The 18,684-nt window shown below is 42.1% G+C and overlaps 1 protein-coding gene across 3 annotated transcripts in view; it reads right to left on the reverse strand.

Moving 5' to 3' along the window:
* Positions 1-332: 332 nt before the first annotated feature.
* The window catches only part of LOC139571427 (pecanex-like protein 2), a 35,183-nt gene continuing 16,831 nt past the window's right edge, over positions 333-18,684 (reverse strand). For all 3 annotated transcript variants that reach the window (XM_071394288.1, XM_071394289.1, XM_071394287.1), the window contains 14 exons: positions 13,013-13,190; positions 12,608-12,716; positions 12,304-12,433; positions 11,484-11,542; positions 11,094-11,309; positions 9,247-9,500; positions 8,755-8,988; positions 8,340-8,443; positions 4,529-4,673; positions 3,660-3,902; positions 2,804-3,078; positions 2,169-2,386; positions 1,504-1,937; positions 333-1,267 (listed from right to left, as the gene is read on the reverse strand). In XM_071394288.1, coding sequence (XP_071250389.1) covers positions 1,097-1,267; positions 1,504-1,937; positions 2,169-2,386; positions 2,804-3,078; positions 3,660-3,902; positions 4,529-4,673; positions 8,340-8,443; positions 8,755-8,988; positions 9,247-9,500; positions 11,094-11,309; positions 11,484-11,542; positions 12,304-12,433; positions 12,608-12,716; positions 13,013-13,190 — 2,770 coding nt within the window. In that variant the 3' untranslated portion in view covers positions 333-1,096. The remainder of the gene's footprint in view (positions 1,268-1,503; positions 1,938-2,168; positions 2,387-2,803; positions 3,079-3,659; positions 3,903-4,528; positions 4,674-8,339; positions 8,444-8,754; positions 8,989-9,246; positions 9,501-11,093; positions 11,310-11,483; positions 11,543-12,303; positions 12,434-12,607; positions 12,717-13,012; positions 13,191-18,684) is intronic.

The following is an 18,684-nucleotide window of genomic DNA, read 5'->3' on the forward strand; positions in this document are numbered from 1 at the left end:
AGAAAAGGCCTAAGTGTTTTACTTTCCCAAAGTGCATTCTTCCGTCTCTACTCCAGAGATGCAACCTTTAGAAAATTACCAAACATTCTCCAATTTATTAACCCTACAAACATTGTTTCAAGCACCTATTTGTTAGATTTTTTTTATTGGTACGCTGGGTGTGTTGTGAAAAATGAACATCAGTCCATAAAAGGTGTCCATATCTCATGCACCAGATATCCTTGAAGTGATCTGTTTGTGGTGCAAATAGCATAAGTGATTATTGTCCACACTCCACAGTGTTGAATGAATCCAGTGATCCAACGACACCGTGAACATGACTGAATATTTTAATGTGTTTAACAGTGGTGTAAGGTACTAAAGTAAAAATATTTAGAATATATATTCTTAAGTAGTTTTTGGGGTATCTGTACTTTACTATTTATATTTTTGACAACTTATACTTCACTACATTCCTAAATAAAATAATGTACTTTTTACTCCATACATTTTCCCTGACACCCAAAAGTACTCGTTACATATTGAATGCTTAACAGGGCAGGAAAATGGTACAATTCACACACTTGTCAAGAGAACATCCCTGGTCATCCGTATTGCCTCTGATCTGGCGGATTCACTAAACCCAAATGCTTCATTTGTAAATTATGTCAAGTGTTGGAGTGTGCCCGACTATCTGTAAAATTAAAGAAAAATCGTGCTTTGCCTAATATAAGGAATTTGAAATTACATTTACTTTTGATACTTAAGTATATTTAAAATCAAATACTTTTAGACTTTTAATCAAGTAGTATTTTACTGGGTGACCTTCACTTTTACTTGAGTCATTTCTATTAAGGTATCTTTACTTTTACTCAAGTATGGCAGTTGGGTACTTTTTCCACCACTGGTGTTTAATTTGTTAAGTGTTTGAGATTTTAGAACACTATTAACACCACATAATTCATAACCATTTGGACAACCCTCCCCGGCGTAGGATAATGAACCATGTGTTTTTCATAAAAATTCTTTATTTTGTCACTGGAGCAAAGGACATTGTTGCTTACATTCAGAACACTGGGTCTGAACATGCTGCGGAGTGAGGCATGTGTTGGTGCTCTCAGATAGTAATTTGCTCTGGAAGTTTATGGGTTGCAGAGGCTGTTGTCTTCTCCTGGCTCTTATCCGCGCCCTGTGTGCAGCCTTTATCATTTGACGGTGTGTTGTCTTTCACGCCATTGGGAGTGTTGGAGTAGGTTGCATCTACACTCTCGTAGGGCTCTGATGTCCACTGGAAAAACAATGAAAGTAATGTATTAATACAATCTGAAATCTGATACATTATACCAGCTAAAAAGCTAATTTTTGTAGAGGTTCTGACCCATGTCTGATAAGTGTCCTCTACAACTGTTGACATTAAACGCCTACATAGATAACCACAACATTGTTAAATGGTGATATAATTTCAAGAATTAAGCTTAATAAATGCAACTAAATATATTCTGGGGCGGGAGCTCTGGCTTCTACCTGTGTGGCTCTGCTGGTGGACCGGCAGGAGAGTCCACCCATGGCGATGTTGACGCTGCTGGACGACTGCGTGTCCGTGGTGTTACCACCCTCGGCTGCCGACAGGCCAGAGATGACAAGGCCGCTGGAGAAGCTCCTCTTGCCGAACAGCAGACTGAGGGTGGAGCTGGAGGAGGACACCTGGCTTGAGCGGTGGTGGGCTGCAGCCTGGAGCTGGGAGCTCAGCTGGCCCCCGGCCGTGGAGAGTCGTGGGACCTGGGAGAAGACAGAGGCGATGGAGGTGTTGAAGGACAGCTGGCTGTTGGAGAGGCGCTGCACCAGGCCATTGGCCGAAGCTGACACCTGCTGACTGTCCAGGATGGGCCCTGACTGGCTGGTGACTGGAGGCCGCTGGCTCTGGGGCTGCACTGAGCGGCTCCGGTACTCTCTCCTCCCTGGATGGATGCACATACAGATAAAACGACCCAGTCTGTGTCAGAACCTAACATGACAGAACCGTGAACATAGCTGTCAGAACCTAACATGGCAGAACCATGAACATAGCTGCGCAAGGCTCTACTTAGACGTGTAATGCTTTCCTGGTAAGGAAACCAATTTAATGTTGTAACTTGGGTGAACTATCCCTTTAAATGTATCATGTGTGCCTTTCCTGTAGAGGACCAAACCTGCAGTGTGCTGCCTATTAGCCTGAGAGGTACTGTTGGGCCTGGCCTGGTACAGACCCAGGCTCTGAGAGGTACTGTTGGGCCTGGCCTGGTACAGACTCAGGCTCTGGGAGGTGATGGAGTTTGGGTTGTGGCTCAGAGAAGAGGAGCCCCCTGCACAGTCCACATCCTCCATGTTCACACCACTGTTACAGCTGGTCAGGTTATCCTTCCGCACCCTACAACACAAACACCCAGTAGGCCTATGTTACCTTTCTAAACACCTTGACAGCTTTATTAAAATGGAGTTAAAACATTTAACTATCACTGAAGGGCAATGAATCTGGATAAAAAAATCTAAATCTGACGTCAAATGAAAACATGTCCCTATAAGTGGTTTACAGTGCAGGCCACGCCTCACACTAAACATAAAAAGGCCCATAAGCCTAACAGTAGATGGCAGTTATTCAAATGCGCTGGATACAGCTGAACATGTCGCAGCACTTTAGCCCTATATGGTTTGGGAAGAGTGGTGCTGTCACAGCAGGAAAGGCCCTGATTGGATTCCATCCATAGGGGAGCAGAACACAGGCAGACTGACTGATAAAGATGACCCTCTGTTCCCCCTTGGCCTGCCTCCAGCAGCCAGAACTCACCGCAGCCACTTGGACAAGAGCCAGGTCTTGATGCCGTCCAGGCTGAGAGGGCCGCCCCAGATGCTCCTCAGCTGCTTGTGGGTGCCCATGTAGGAGGTGGTGAGGGGGGACACGTACATGGGGTAGCCCAGTGGCTGGTCGCACGACGAGTTGATCATGTTTCGGAGGGCCTGCTTGGAGTTCTGGATGCTGCCGCGCTCTGGGTTGCGGTTGCGTAAGAACACCAGCTCCTGCTGCTGGCCGGCCCACAGGCCCCTAACACACTCCTTATTGATCTAGAGGAGGAGAGGATGAAGAGGGTAGTATTACTGACATCTAAATACACATTACACACCGTCCAACTCCACATTTCTTTACTCTGATTAAATCACCATTTTAATCAACTGGATATGGCAGAACCATTTGGATCAAGTTTCTTTATGTATTAATCAAACCAACAACTCATCCACCCCACACTTCTCACGCTAAACTCGATCAATATGTAGAGTTGATCAGAGTAACTTCATCTCATGTTCCAGACAGCTTGAACAGACAACAATGCTGAATAATTCCAGTTTGACCTATAGTAACATAGCCCCTTCAGTAGATCTGAGATGACTGGATAGGTGCAAGAAATATGGTAATAACTTCTGGATAGATGTAATAACGCCATATTTATCAAATCCTCTAAGATCTACAGAGGTGGCTACGGAGTAGGGGCTTGGAATTCAGCATGTGTTCAGCACAACTGTACAGGTCTAGGATCAGGTTCCCCTTCCCCAATCCTAACCTTAAACATTGGTGGGGGAAATGCAAAACTGACCCAAGATCAGTGTCTAGGGGCAATACCATCCTACACCAGTCATCTCACACGCACCTTGATAACCTTGAAGCTGAGGTGGCGTTTGTAGAGCATGATGATCTTGTACTCGTCCGTGCCGTCGTCCGTGCCGTCGTCCACCATGTGTCTCAGTGTGAGCAGAGTGTCCCGGCTGGACAGAACCGCCTTCCTCCAGGCTGGGTCGCTCTCATGGCAGATCACCAGACTGGTCTTGTAGTTACTAATGGCCTCGTACAAGATGGCTGGCTCCTCTGTCTCCTCCAGACATGTAAAGTGGTCCTGAGAGCAACCAAGGAACAAGAGCAGTAAATATATCACCGTGAGGAAAAGCTTTATTACAGGGATTAACTGAACCACTTTAAGGATGGGATTCAATTAACGGAGCATTGTCTACAATTTATTGACCTTTAAAATGTAATTTACGCTTGAGCTTATATCCGCAGCGTTTACAGCACAGGTGGCGCCTTAATAATGAGAGTGAATAGAATAATGGCTGGAATGGCATAAATGGAACAGTATCAAACACAGTTTCAATGGGCTTGATACTATTCCATTCATTCCATTACAGCCATAAATATAATCAGTCCTCCCCTCACCAGCCTCCTGTGGTTTACAGTGAATTGCACCTTTTAAAGGCAATTTTCCCAGATATTTGCGGGAATCGTATTCATAATAAAAGCAGCTCAAGGGTAAATTACCTTTAAAAGTCAAGTGCAGTGCACTTATCGACAATGTGCCACCTGGCTTATATTTGCAACACCAATGTACATCAAGGTACACGTGCAGTCCACTGAGAAAGCACAGGAAAAGCTCAAGGTTAAATGTACAGTTACCTACATATTCTACTTCAATAAGGGAGAAAGTGAGCAAATGCTATTGTCTTCAAGGTAGAATATTGTGAATACCTGATGGCGCTTGAGACTCATCCTCACGCCTGGGACCACCACTTTCTGCAGCAGATCCATGTCTGTGAACACCCACTCATCTTTAGTAGCGATACGGAAGTCTCCTTTGAACAGAGTGTTGAACCCACACAAGAACGACTCCAAACTGAATTAGAGACACAGAGAAAGGGAGCATTGTGAAGGTTTTTATCACATTACAGCAACAGAGGGGTAGAATTTGGAGACTCACATCACGTATCACTGTGATACAACAGAGAGCCATAGTTGCCCCCTTATGGAATATCAATGAAACTACAGCTCATTGTGGATTGATGTGTTATTTCGTTACTGGAGGGTAATAAAACCCCATATATAACACAACATCCCTGGAGGGTAAAAAAAAACATATATAACACAACATCCATGGAGGGTAATAAAACCCCATATATAACACAACACAACATCCCTGGAGGGTAAAAAACCCCATATATAACACAACATCCATGGAGGGTAATAAAACCCCATATATAACACAAGACAACATCCATGGAGGGTAATAAAACCCCATATATAACACAAGACACCATCCATGGAGGGTAATAAAAACCCATATATAACACAACATCCCTGGAGGGTATTAAAACCCCATACATAACACAACATGTCTGGAGGGTAAAAAAAACATATATAACACAACATCCCTGGAGGGTAATAAAACCCCCATATATAACACAGCATCCCTGGGGGGAAATAAAACCCATATATAACACAACAGAACATCCCTGGGGGGGGTATTAAAAACCCATATATAACACAACAGAACATCCCTGGGGGGTATTAAAACCCCATATATAACACAACATCCCTGGAGGGTAATAAAACCCCATATATAACACAGCATCCCGGGGGGGAAATAAAAACCCATATATAACACAACAGAACATCCCTGGGGGGGGTATTAAAAACCCATATATAACACAACACAACATGTCTGGAGGGTAATAAAAGCCCATATATAACACAACACAACATCCCTGTAGGGTAATAAAACCCCATATATAACACAACACAACATCCCTGGGGGGTATTAAAACCCCATATACAACACAATATCCCTGTAGGGTAATAAAACCCCATATATAACACAACATCCCTGTAGGGTAATAAAACCCCATATATAACACAACATGTCTGGAGGGTAATAAAACCCCATATACAACACAACATGTCTGGAGGGTAATAAAACCACATATACAACACAACATGTCTTTAGGGTAATAAAACCCCATATTTAACACAACACAACATCCATGGAGGCTAATAAACCCCCATATATAACACAATATGTCTGGAGGGCAATAAAACCCCATATATAACACAACATAACATCCCTAGAGGCTAATAAAACCCCATATATAACACAACATCCCTAGAGGGTAATAGAACCACATATATAACACAACACAACATCCCTGGAGGGTAATAAAACCCCATATATAACACAACATCCCTAGAGGGTAATAGAACCACATATATAACACAACACAACATCCCTGGAGGGTAATAAAACCCCATATATAACACAAGACACCATCCATGGAGGGTAATAAAAACCCATATATAACACAACATCCCTGGAGGGTATTAAAACCCCATACATAACACAACATGTCTGGAGGGTAATAAAACCCCATATACAACACAACATCCCTGGAGGGTAAAAAAAACCATATATAACACAACATCCATGGAGGGTAATAAAAGCCCATATATAACACAACACCACATCCCTGTAGGTTAATAAAACCCCATATATAACACAACATCCCTGGGGGGTATTAAAACCCCATATATAACACAACATCCCTGGAGGGTAATAAAAGCCCATATATAACACAACACCACATCCCTGTAGGTTAATAAAACCCCATATATAACACAACATCCCTGGGGGGTATTAAAACCCCATACATAACACAACATCCCTGGGGGGAAATAAAACCCCATATATAACACAACACCACATCCCTGTAGGTTAATAAAACCCCATATATAACACAACATCCCTGGGGGGTATTAAAACCCCATATATAACACAACACAACATCCCTGTAGGGTAATAAAACCCCATACATAACACAACATCCCTGGAGGGTATTAAAACCCCATATATAACACAACACAACATCCCTGGAGGGTAATAAAACCCCATATATAACATAACATCCCTGGAGGGTAATAAAAGCCCATACATAACAGAACACAACATCCATGGAGGGTAATAAAACCCCATATATAACACAACACAACATCCATGGAGGGTAATAAAACCCCATATATAACACAACACAACATCCATGGAGGGTAATAAAAACCCATATATAACACAACACAACATCCATGGAGGGTAATAAAAACCCATATATAGCACAAGATGTTTGGAGGGTAAGAAAACCCCATATATAACACAACACAACATCCCTGTAGGGTAATAAAACCCCATATATAACACAACACAATATCCCTGGAGGGTAATAAAACCCCATATATAACACAACACAACATCCCTGGAGGGTAATAAAACCCCATATATAACACAACACAATATCCCTGGAGGGTAATAAAACCCCATATATAACACAACATCCCTGGAGGTTAATAAAACCCCATATATAACACAACACAACATCCCTGTAGGGTAGTAAAACCCCATATATAACACAACACCACATCCCTGTAGGTTAATAAAACCCCATATATAACACAACATCCCTGGAGGTTAATAAAACCACATATATAACATAACACAACATCCCTGGAGGTTAATAAAACCCCATATATAACACAACATCCCTGGAGGTTAATAAAACCCCATATATAACACAACATGTCTGGAGGGTAATAAAACCACATATACAACACAACACAATATCCCTGGAGGGTAATACAACCCCATATATAACACAACATGTCTGGAGGGTAATAAAACCACATATACAACACAACATGCCTGGAGGGTAATAAAACCCCATATTTAACACAACACAACATCCATGGAGGGTAGTAAAACCCCATATATAACACAATATGTCTGGAGGGCAATAAAACCCCATAAATAACACAACAAAACATCCCTAGAGGCTAATAAAACCCCATATATAACACAACATCCCTAGAGGGTAATAAAACCCCATATATAACACAAGACACCATCCATGGAGGGTAATAAAAAAAACATACATAACACAACATGTCTGGAGGGTAATACAACCCCATATATAACACAACATCCCTGGAGGGTAAAAAAAACAACATATATAACACAACATCCATGGAGGGGGTAATAAAACCCCATATATAACACAACATGTCTGGAGGGTAATAAAACCCCATATATAACACAACATCCCTAGAGGGTAATAAAACCCCATATATAACACAACATCCCTAGAGGGTAATAAAACCCCATATATAACACAACATCCCTAGAGGGTAATAAAACCCCATATATAACACAACATCCCTAGAGGGTAATAAAACCCCATATATAACATAACACAACATCCCTGGAGGGTAATAAAACCCCATATATAACACAACATCCCTGGAGGGTAATAAAACCCCATATATAACACAACATGTCCCTGGAGGGTAATAAAACCACATATATAACACAACACAACATCCCTGGAGGGTAGTAAAACCCCATATATAACACAATATGTCTGGAGGGTAATAAAACACCATATATAACACAACACAACATCCCTGGAGGGTAGTAAAACCCCATAACATGAAAGAAATGAATATTTGACAGTTATGGAAGGTTCACCTGTTGGACATGTTGTGAGATGCTGTGCCCAAGGATCTCCTGCCCAGCACAGACAAGGCATAGCACAGAGTGACCAGAGGGGAGTCCTCGTCACAGTCCACAGGCTGGCAAAACACAAGGGTCAAAGGTCATCAGTGTTCACATCCTCTGAAATGACCAGCAGCAAGGAAACCAAACGGTACAACATGGGGTCATCCAGACTGCATGTCTTGATAGGGCCCTGTTTTTTTCCCTGACCACATTACCTTATCAGGAAGCATGAACTAGTTCCTAGAGTTTTCCTGACCATGAAAAATAAACTAGACTTGGGCATGGAGTTTTCCTGACAAGGAAAAATGAACTAGACAAGGGCCTGGAGTTTTCCTTACTACATGCATGATTGTACTGTGCATTACAATCTCACATCTCCACTCACCTCCTCCAGCTTGTTGGCACAGTACTGGATCCACTCCAGATAGATGTTACAGAAGCTGGCCCTGGTGACGCCCTGGAGGCAGTGGACGTAGTCCTCGTCTATCTTAACGCTGAACACGGCCGGGTCTCTCTCTATGTGGTGCCACTTGGTGTAGGACACCAAAGCCTTCGTGATAGAGGGATCCTTGATCCACGTCTGTAGCTTCAGGGACTGGATCAGGTAGTAGATTATGCTCTAGAGGTGAAACAAGAGGGAATAAGGTTTGATGATGAAGTATATATTTTCATGGCCTACTCCTTGCTTGCAAAGGTTTTGAAGCTCAGCAGTTAAGCTCAGACTTAATTGCTTTTGAAATAAAAGCAGTAATGAATTACAAAGATGTTGAAAGTATAAAAAATAAATGAATATTAAACTGCTTCGATCATAGGTTAAATTCAAATTCAAGTCTTTATTGTCTGTTACATTTCCATAAGATTTCAAAAGGTATACAACCTTCAAATAGTAGCTGATAAGCAGTTTGCGCAGGTCGTACACCTGAAGCATGGTGGCAGCGTTGTTCTCACTGATGCTGTAGCCCTCCAGCAGGTACTTGGTGGTGGTGACCTCCCAGGCCAGCCATCGCAGGTTGAAGGCCGCATTGCAGGACAGGACGTGTGGCAGGTGGCCCGGCTCACAGCAGCAACAGGAATCGTCCTCCTCCACCCCCTCAGTGATGGCCTCTACCTCCCTCTGCTGGCAGTATGTACCTGGAGAGGAGGAGAAGGGGAAAGGAGATTCCTAGTCAGTAGCACAACTGAATACATTCAACCGAAATGTGTTTTCCGCATTTAACCCAACCCCTCTGAATCAGAAGGAGAAGGACCACAGACCATCATGTTAATGGTGATTGTACGTCAGTGGTCGAGATGTGGGGCTTATGATTATTAGAAAACAATTTCAAAGAAAATTTGAATATATATATATTTTTTTTAAGAAACTTGTAACCGGAAAATATTCAGACCCCTTGACTTTTTCCACATTTTGTTAGGTTACAGCCTTATTCTAAAATTTATGAAATGTTTTTTTCCCCTCATTAATCTACACACAATACCCCATAATAACAAAGCCAAAAAGGTTTGAGAAATTTTTGCTCATTTATTTAAAAAAAAACTGAAATATCACATTTACATAAGTATTCAGACCCTTTACTCAGTACTTTGTTGAAGCATCTTCGGCAGTGATTACAGCCTCAAGTTTTCTTGGGTATAACGCTACAAGCTTGGCACACCTGTAATTGGGGAGTTTCTCCCATTTTCCTATCCAGATCCTCTCAAGCGCTGTCAGGTTGTATTGGGAGCGTTGCTGCACAGCTATTTTCAGGTCTCTCCACAGATGTTCGAGCTCTGGCTCGACCACTCAAGGGCATTCAGAGACTTGTTCCAAAACCACTCCTGCTTTGTCTTGGTTGTGTGCTTATGGTCGTTGTACATTGCTCCGTTCATCTTTCCCTCGATCCTGACGAGTCTCCCAGTCCTTGCAGCTAAAAAACATCCCCACAGCATGATGCTGCTACCACCATGCTACACCGTAGGGATGGCGCCAGGTTTCCTCCAGACGTGATGCTTGGCATTCAGGCCAAAAAGGTGCCTTTTGGCAAACTCCAAACTTTAGGTGCCTTTTGGCAAACTCCAAGCAAGCTGTCATTTGCCTTCTGGCCACTCTACCATAAAGGCCTGATTGATGGAGTGTTGCAGAGATGGTTGTCCTTCTTTAAGGTTCTCCCATCTCCACAGAGCAACCCATCTCCCATCTCCACAGAGGAACTATAGAGCTCTGTCAGAATGACCATCAGGTTCTTGGTCACCTCCCTGACCAAGGCCCTCCCCCGATTGCTCAGTTTGGCCGGGCAGCCAGCTCTAGGAAAAGTCTTGGTGGTTCCAAAGTCTTGGTAGCCTTCCCCAGATCTGTCCTCGGCACAACCCTGTCTCTGACCTCTACGGACAATTCCTTTGACCTCATGGCTTGGTTTTTGCTCTGACATGCACTGTCAACTGTGGGACCTTATATAGACAGGTGTGTGCCTTTCTAAATCATGTCCAATCAATTGAATTTACCACAGGTGGACACAATCAAGTAGAAACATCTCAAGGATGATCAATGGAAACAGGATGTACCTGATTATGGGGTATTGTGAGTAGATTGTGTGTAGATTGCTGAGGATTTTTTTAAATGTCATCCATTTTGTATCGTAACAAAATGTGTAACACTCAAGGGGTCTGAATACTTTCCGAAGGCAGTGTAGGTGTATATGGCTCTGGGTGTGGTATAGTGCTCCTCATTTGTATTAGTCAGTATCTGACCTCTGAACTCCAAGCCTCGGAGCTGGAAGGTGACCAGGCCGTTGCCGATCTCGATGAGGTGAACGAAGGCGTTGAGGTAGTCAGAGGCCAGGATGAAGCAGTCTCCAGAGCTGTAGTTCCCCCAGCGGCCCAGCATCAGGTCACCACACAGAGAGTGCTGCAGAGAGCGCGTCAGATACTCATAGAAGATGGAGTTCAGGTTGTTGTCGTCACATCCTGGAGGAATAAAAGTTTATGTAAAATACACTGATTGACATGACCAACAAAACAACATGTATTAACCATGAGAAGATCATTGTCGAGTTGAGAAATTCTAAATCAGCTTCTCTGGTTAATGTTAATTAGGGAGGATAACATGATCATATTTATTAAATAAATGTAATATTTTACCTGTCTCTTTATCAACCTGAGATATCAGTCTGCTATTGGCGTTGTCAATACGTTTGGTGCTGCAAAATGGTACAAAACCAAGATTAGGGAGACAGTACATTAATTTACATACAACAAACAAAGTCTAACAAAGAGAATTCTGGTTTCTTCTTAGGACCTGTGTTAGTTATAATTAAAATAGTTATATAAATCCTCAACAATAACCTAGTGACTGGAGTAGAGGTGCTAGACTATTTGTCTACGCCTAGAACACTTCGCTGTCAGCTGAGTGTATGACATCATCTCTGAGACAGAAATGTCCTTATATGGATGTCAACAGGGGCTCTAGGAGGCCACTTGCATATTTTCTGAGTAGATTAGAAACAGACTAACAATTAATTATTGACAGTGACCTCACTCAATGGTTTGGTCATAGACTAAAACTGATTTGGACGTCCCTCATCCCCCTCTTTATTCGTAATGGACTTTCCCTTGTCCCATCTCTGAGGCTGGATAGATGGGGGCCGTCGACACACTGTGGTGGTTTAAGGGCATATTGCGAGATTCAGACAATAAGCCGCTTTTCTATTTACCCAGTGTCAGATGAACTCATATGCTACTGTACCTGTACACTTTCAGTCATTGCTCTAACACTAGTTAGCATTTTCTAGCAAAACTACCTTTAACTTCCTTCATACTGCATGCATAAACATAAAAATGGTATCCACAGGTTCATCGGACTCTGGGGAAGTAGATAATCTTGCAGTATCCCTTTAAGGTAAGTGCTTTAAAGGGCTTAATGGTACTTTATCTCATGCTGTGGGCGATGAAAGGTCATTACTTGTAGTTCCTCTCCCAGAACTTGACGGGCCGCGGGTAGGAGGTGATGAAGATGGCGCTGCCCAGGAAGGGGCTGAGAGGGGTGTAGAACAGAGTTGTGATGAATGTCTGCAGCAGCAACATGGCTGAGTCTGAGCTGCATCATGAAGGAGAACACCCACAACCAAGGAACAACTATCAGGTATCAACAGGTTTACCATACTCACATACCTGCTGTCAAATTCGCTGTCACAGTTTCAGTCAGAGCAACGTCAAAACATGTGGAAGCATTTGTAGTTCATACACACGTCAAAACCAAAGGATACGAGGCACAGCGAAGGGCTGAGCGAACGCGTGGAAGGCACTGCCCCATGTGATCTGCCACGGTGCGATGTAAACCATGATGAAGTTGAGCTTGTGAAGCAGATCGCTGAGCTGTAGAGGAACAAACACCTGCTGTGAGTCACTGACAGACAACAAAGACAGTTCTTTTTTAGATCCTAAAAATAAAACCAAGATAATAAAAAAAAAGAAGGTCACTCTACATACAGAGCAGCTGTGTCCGCTGCTTCACAGACCCCGAATAATACTACTGTACATTTTTTAAATCAATTGTAGGAAGTTTGGGAAGCGCAGCCATAGTGAGTTGCATAAACTTCCCTATTTTATGGTATTCAGAGGTCTATTATTGGGAGAGTGTGTACCAGTCTCTGGTCACGTCACTGACTGACCTTGTGGAAGACAATAGACATAATAAAAAAGTCCAGCAGAAAGGTTTCAGAGGCTCTGCTGCAGTCAAACTCGAAGAAGACGATAGTGAAGATGAGAGTGACGAACTGGAAGCTGGGATTGCAGAAGGAGGCGCGGAGGAGCTTCATCCCAGCAACTGTCATCAACAAGACATCACAGCTGGAGCGAGACACAGAGACCTGAGCAACTCAGGCGCACAGACGGGACAGAGCAGAGCAAAGCAAAGGGGTGACATGGAGGGGGAGGGCAAATGCACCAATACTAGCTAATACTGTATATACATCACACATTCTTCCCTAGCAAAGGTCATGCATAGTGACTGACAAAGTGATATTTCTTTGATTGATGAAGGTACTCAGGGTTTTGTTGCACCTCCAACATGCACAGAGGGGAGTGGTGGAGACCAAGGTTATTATAGTAAACGAAAACTGACACTGAAATGAAAACGAATCATGAAAAAACTATTTTGTAAACGGAAATAAAATAATTAAAAAACCTGTTTGGAAAACTAAAATGATATTGAAACTATTATCTTTGACTCCAAAACTAACTCTAATGAAATAAAACCATCATGAATGATGTCCTTTAACTTCTTTGGGGTACCCCCCCTTCTTCTCAATTTCCGCCTAAAGACATGCCCTAATCTAACTGCCTGTAGCTCAGGCCAAGAAGCAAGGATATGCATATTCTTGGTATCATTTGAAAGGAAACACTCTGTATTTTGTGGAAATGTGAATTGAATGTAGGAGAATATAACACAATAGATCTGGTAGAAGAAAATACAAGGAAATAAATATACGTTTTCTGTTTTTTATTGTTGCTGCGTCATCTTTCAAATGACCAAGAACAGCCAAACATACAGATAGGATGCTGTGGAGGATTTGAATGAAGAACATAAGATGGCAACAATAGCTGAGCAAAGTTTTAGACAGATAACTTCAAAATGAGCGAGCTACATGACATTGAGCATGAAGTCACCCAGGTGTCCCACACAAATGTACCCAAATGTACCCAAGTGGCCGAATTGGTACAGTGATACATTTTGAAGGAAATAACTATATACAAAATACATAAATGCTATTCTAACGCCCCCCCCCCCCCAAAACAAATATATATATACAGTGGGGAGAACAAGTATTTGATACACTGCCGATTTTGCAGGTTTTCCTACTTACAAAGCATGTAGAGGTCTGTAATTTTTATCATAGGTACACTTCAACTGTGAGAGACGGAATCTAAAACAAAAATCCAGAAAATCACATTGTAGGATTTTTAAGTAATTAATTTGCATTTTATTGCATGACATAAGTATTTGATCACCTACCGACCAGTAAGAATTCCGGCTCTCACAGACCTGTTAGTTTTTCTTTAAGAAGCCCACCTGTTCTCCACTCATTACCTGTATTAACTGCACCTGTTTGAGCTCGTTACCTGTATAAAAGACACCTGTCCACACACTCAATCAAACAGACTCCAACCTCTCCACAATAGCCAAGACCAGAGAGATGTGTAAGGACATCAGGGGTAAATTGTAGACCTGCACAAGGCTGGGATGGGCTACAGGACAATAGGCAAGCAGCTTGGTGAGAAGGCAACAACTGTTGGCGCAATTATTCGAAAATGGAAGAAGTTCAAGATGACGGTCAATCACCCTCGGTCTGGGGCTCCATGCAAGATCTCACCTCGTGGGGCATCAATGATCATGAGGAAGGTGAGGGATCAGCCCAGAACTACACGGCAGGACCTGGTCAATGACCTGAAGAGAGCTGGGATCACAGTCTCAAAGAAAACCATTAGTAACACACTACGCCGTCATGGATTAAAATCCTGCAGCGCACGCAAGGTCCCCCTGCTCAAGCCAGCGCATGTCCAGGCCCGTCTGAAGTTTGCCAATGACCCTCTGGATGATCCAGAGGAGGAGTGGGAGAAGGTCATGTGGTCTGATGAGACAAAAATTGAGCTTTTTGGTCTAAACTCCACTCGCCGTGTTTGGAGGAAGAAGAAGGATGAGTACAACCCCAAGAACACCATCCCAACCGTGAAGCATGGAGGTGGAAACATCATTCTTTGGGGATGCTTTTCTGCAAAGGGGACAGGACGACTGCACCGTATTGAGGGGAGGATGTATGGGGCCATGTATCGCGAGATCTTGGCCAACAACCTCCTTCCCTCAGTAAGAGCATTGAAGATGGGTCGTGGCTGGGTCTTCCAGCATGACAACGACCCGAAACACACAGCCAGGGCAACTAAGGAGTGGCTCCGTAAGAAGCATCTCAAGGTCCTGGAGTGGCCTAGCCAGTCTCCAGACCTGAACCCAATAGAAAATCTTTGGAGGGAGCTGAAAGTCCGTATTGCCCAGCGACAGCCCCGAAACCTGAAGGATCTGGAGAAGGTCTGTATGGAGGAGTGGGCCAAAATCCCTGCTGCAGTGTGTGCAAACCTGGTCAAGAACTACAGGAAACGTATGATCTCTGTAATTGCAAACAAAGGTTTCTGTACCAAATATTAAGTTCTGCTTTTCTGATGTATCAAATACTTATGTCATGCAATAAAATGCAAATTAATTACTTAAAAATCCTACAATGTGATTTTCTGGATTTTTGTTTTAGATTCCGTCTCCCACAGTTGAAGTGTACCTATGATAAAAATTACAGACCTCTACATGCTTTGTAAGTAGGAAAACTTGCAAAATCGGCAGTGTATCAAATACTTGTTCTCCCCACTGTATATATATATATATATTAAGAAAAAAATATATATAATAATAATAAACAAACAAATAACAAGGGTAACTATTTACACATTTTCTATTTACAATATTGTATAATTTATAAATAAATAAATAGATAAATATTGTGAAGACCCTCAGCCCTCAGTCCTGGTGCCATGGCCCATAGCAGTCTCTTTCTGCTGTAAAGCAGAGGCTTACTGAACAGGTGGTGCAGGTGATGGGGCATTTCCTGTGACAAAGGGCACAACGTCGCCTCCCCACTGTGCCCTTTTTGCCCTGAGGCACATTCATGCCTGCAGAGATGAATCTGGGCAGGTGAACACCACTGGTTGAAGGAGCAGAAGGTGCTGCAGTGGACTTGCTGTAGCTAGCAAGCTCCTGGATGAGCAGCTCCCTGAAGGCTAGCTGTGAGATGGGGGGCTGTCTCTATCAATTTCCTCTATAATTTGGGTTAAATCTGTATACTTAGACTTTGTTTTAGCTTTTCCTGATTTATTCGCCAAAATTTAAATATATAAACTTGTTGAAAATGCTATTGAATATGTACTGCTATGCGTAAAACTCGTGGCTCCGTCAAGTAGGATTTGCAATGGCGAATGAACCTCTTTTGCGCCAGAGTTTACGACAAAGGCTGGTCTTCAAACGTATAACCATTACATATTGCCGTTTACCTCAGCTCATTGGCTATCTTCCAAGCTAGATTTCAAGATGATCAGTGGTCATTGGGTCAAAATACAGTCAATCAACGATAGACCGGTCCTACCATTGGTGCGCAATGAGGTCATTGATTGGTGTCTTCAAATCGGTTTGTTTCGGTCAATACGTCCCGGGAAAAGAGCCATCACGTATGGTTGTGTTAGTAACAACCAGAGGATTGCAATGAAACCAACCATGACTGGATAAACATTTGTTTAGTGTGTGTAATTACCACGAACGCTTCGTCCAAAGTTGAATGAGACGGAAATCACGACGCAACCGGTTTACAAATGTTTCGTGTTAGGCTATAAAAAATGATTTTATCAAACAAAACGAACATTCACTGTGTAGTTAGGACACTTGGCATTGCCACCAGAGGAAGATCTTCAATGGTAAGCGATTTATTTTATTGTTATTTCTGACTTTCGTGACGCTAATGCTTGGTTGGAAAACGCTAGTAATACTTGTGTGTGTGGGGCGCCGTCCTCAGAAAATCGCATGTTTGCTTTTGCAGTAAACCTTTTTGAAATCTGACACATCGGCTGGATTAATAAGACGTTCATCTTTTAAATGATATAAGATACACGTATTTACAAGAATGTTTAATACAACTGTTACGGGATTTTTGTGTTTAATGACTAAAATATGTATACATTTGACTTAGAATTATAACTCATAAATGTTGAATGTTATGTGTTCCTTGTTAGAAAGAATGGGTTTATCTTCAGACAGGCTAGAATGATGTCTCTACCCAGGGAGGGGAAAGACCTTGGGTTGGTTGTAGATAGTTTAACAGGTGGCAGACAGTAATGAGAACTCGAACTGTATTGCCATTGTATCCGAGAGGAGGTTGGACATTAAAACCTATGACATCATCTTTATTATATAACCTGATGTAAATTGTACTATGATTCAGTACTCTCGAGAATAAACGCTATTGATTGATTGATTTTAAGACTGGTATCTGTCCATTTTACGCTGATAATTATCTTACAAATTCTTATTTATGGGCAGAGTGTTTTAATTGAATTGGTTAATAAACAGGAATCAAAATTCCTTTAACAACAACGAATGGTGTATTTAAAATGTTAGCTCTCTGCAGTTTCACCGGATGTTGGCCTGGTGGGACGTTAGCGTCTCACCTACCCTAGAGAAGTTAAAGTTTTTTTTACTTTGGGCAAAAATCAAATAGGTTTTTCAAGCTTTTTTCTAATGGGGTTTTTAAGCCTCTTAAGCCTGAATCTGGCAGGTAAAAGCTGCCAGTAGGTGGCGATGTTTCAAATAGGCCTAGCATCACTATCACTAGCTATCACTAGTTAACAGGGAAGAAATCTGCCACTTTCTAAACACTAAAACTGAAACTAAATAATATCAAAACAAAATAGCTTTTTATCCAACTCAAACTAAGTAAAAACTAGTAAATCAGGATGAAAGACTAAGAGAAATAAAAGCGAATAAAAAAACACAAAACTATAATAACCTTGGTGAAGACTATATAGTATAAACCTGTGAAGAACTGTGTGATTCTGGAAAATGGTTTCCCCAGGTGCTACAGTACATGAAGCTTGGCATTTTAAGCTAATCGAATAAGTGGGACAGAGGCAAGTTTAAAGTATTTCACACTGTCTACCTGGAAAAACATTAACTCTACATTCTAAACTGAATGTTAGACAGAATATCTAAACAAACTGGTTTTAAACTGAAAATGGTTCTTAGAAGACCTGGGTCAAATTCTTGATTTAGTCTCGGTACAATGGAACCACTGGAATAGTTCCAAAAGTGGAAACCCCAAGATAAACTCAGAGCACCTCAAAAACTGGATTTGTTCTGACATTCGGGATTTATTGTTTCTAATGTTTGATTATTATAGTGTATGTTTGACATTTTTATGCACTGTAGGAGCTAGTAACACAATCATTTCGCTGCACCCTCATCTGCCAAACTGTGTATGCAACCAATAAACCCTCTGTAACATCTGCCAAACTGTGTATGTGACCAATAAACCCTCTGTAACATCTGCCAAACTGTGTATGTCACCAATAAACCCACTGTAACATCTGCCAAACTGTGTATGTGACAAATAAACCCCTGTAACATCTGCCAAACTGTGTACGTGACCAATAAACCTCTGTAACATCTGCCAAACTGTGTATGCAACCAATAAACCCTCTGTAACATCTGCATAAACTGTGAATGCAACCAATAAACCCTCTGTAACATCTGCCA

This window comes from Salvelinus alpinus, chromosome 3 (genome assembly GCF_045679555.1).
Source record: "Salvelinus alpinus chromosome 3, SLU_Salpinus.1, whole genome shotgun sequence".
NCBI lineage: Eukaryota > Metazoa > Chordata > Actinopteri > Salmoniformes > Salmonidae > Salvelinus > Salvelinus alpinus.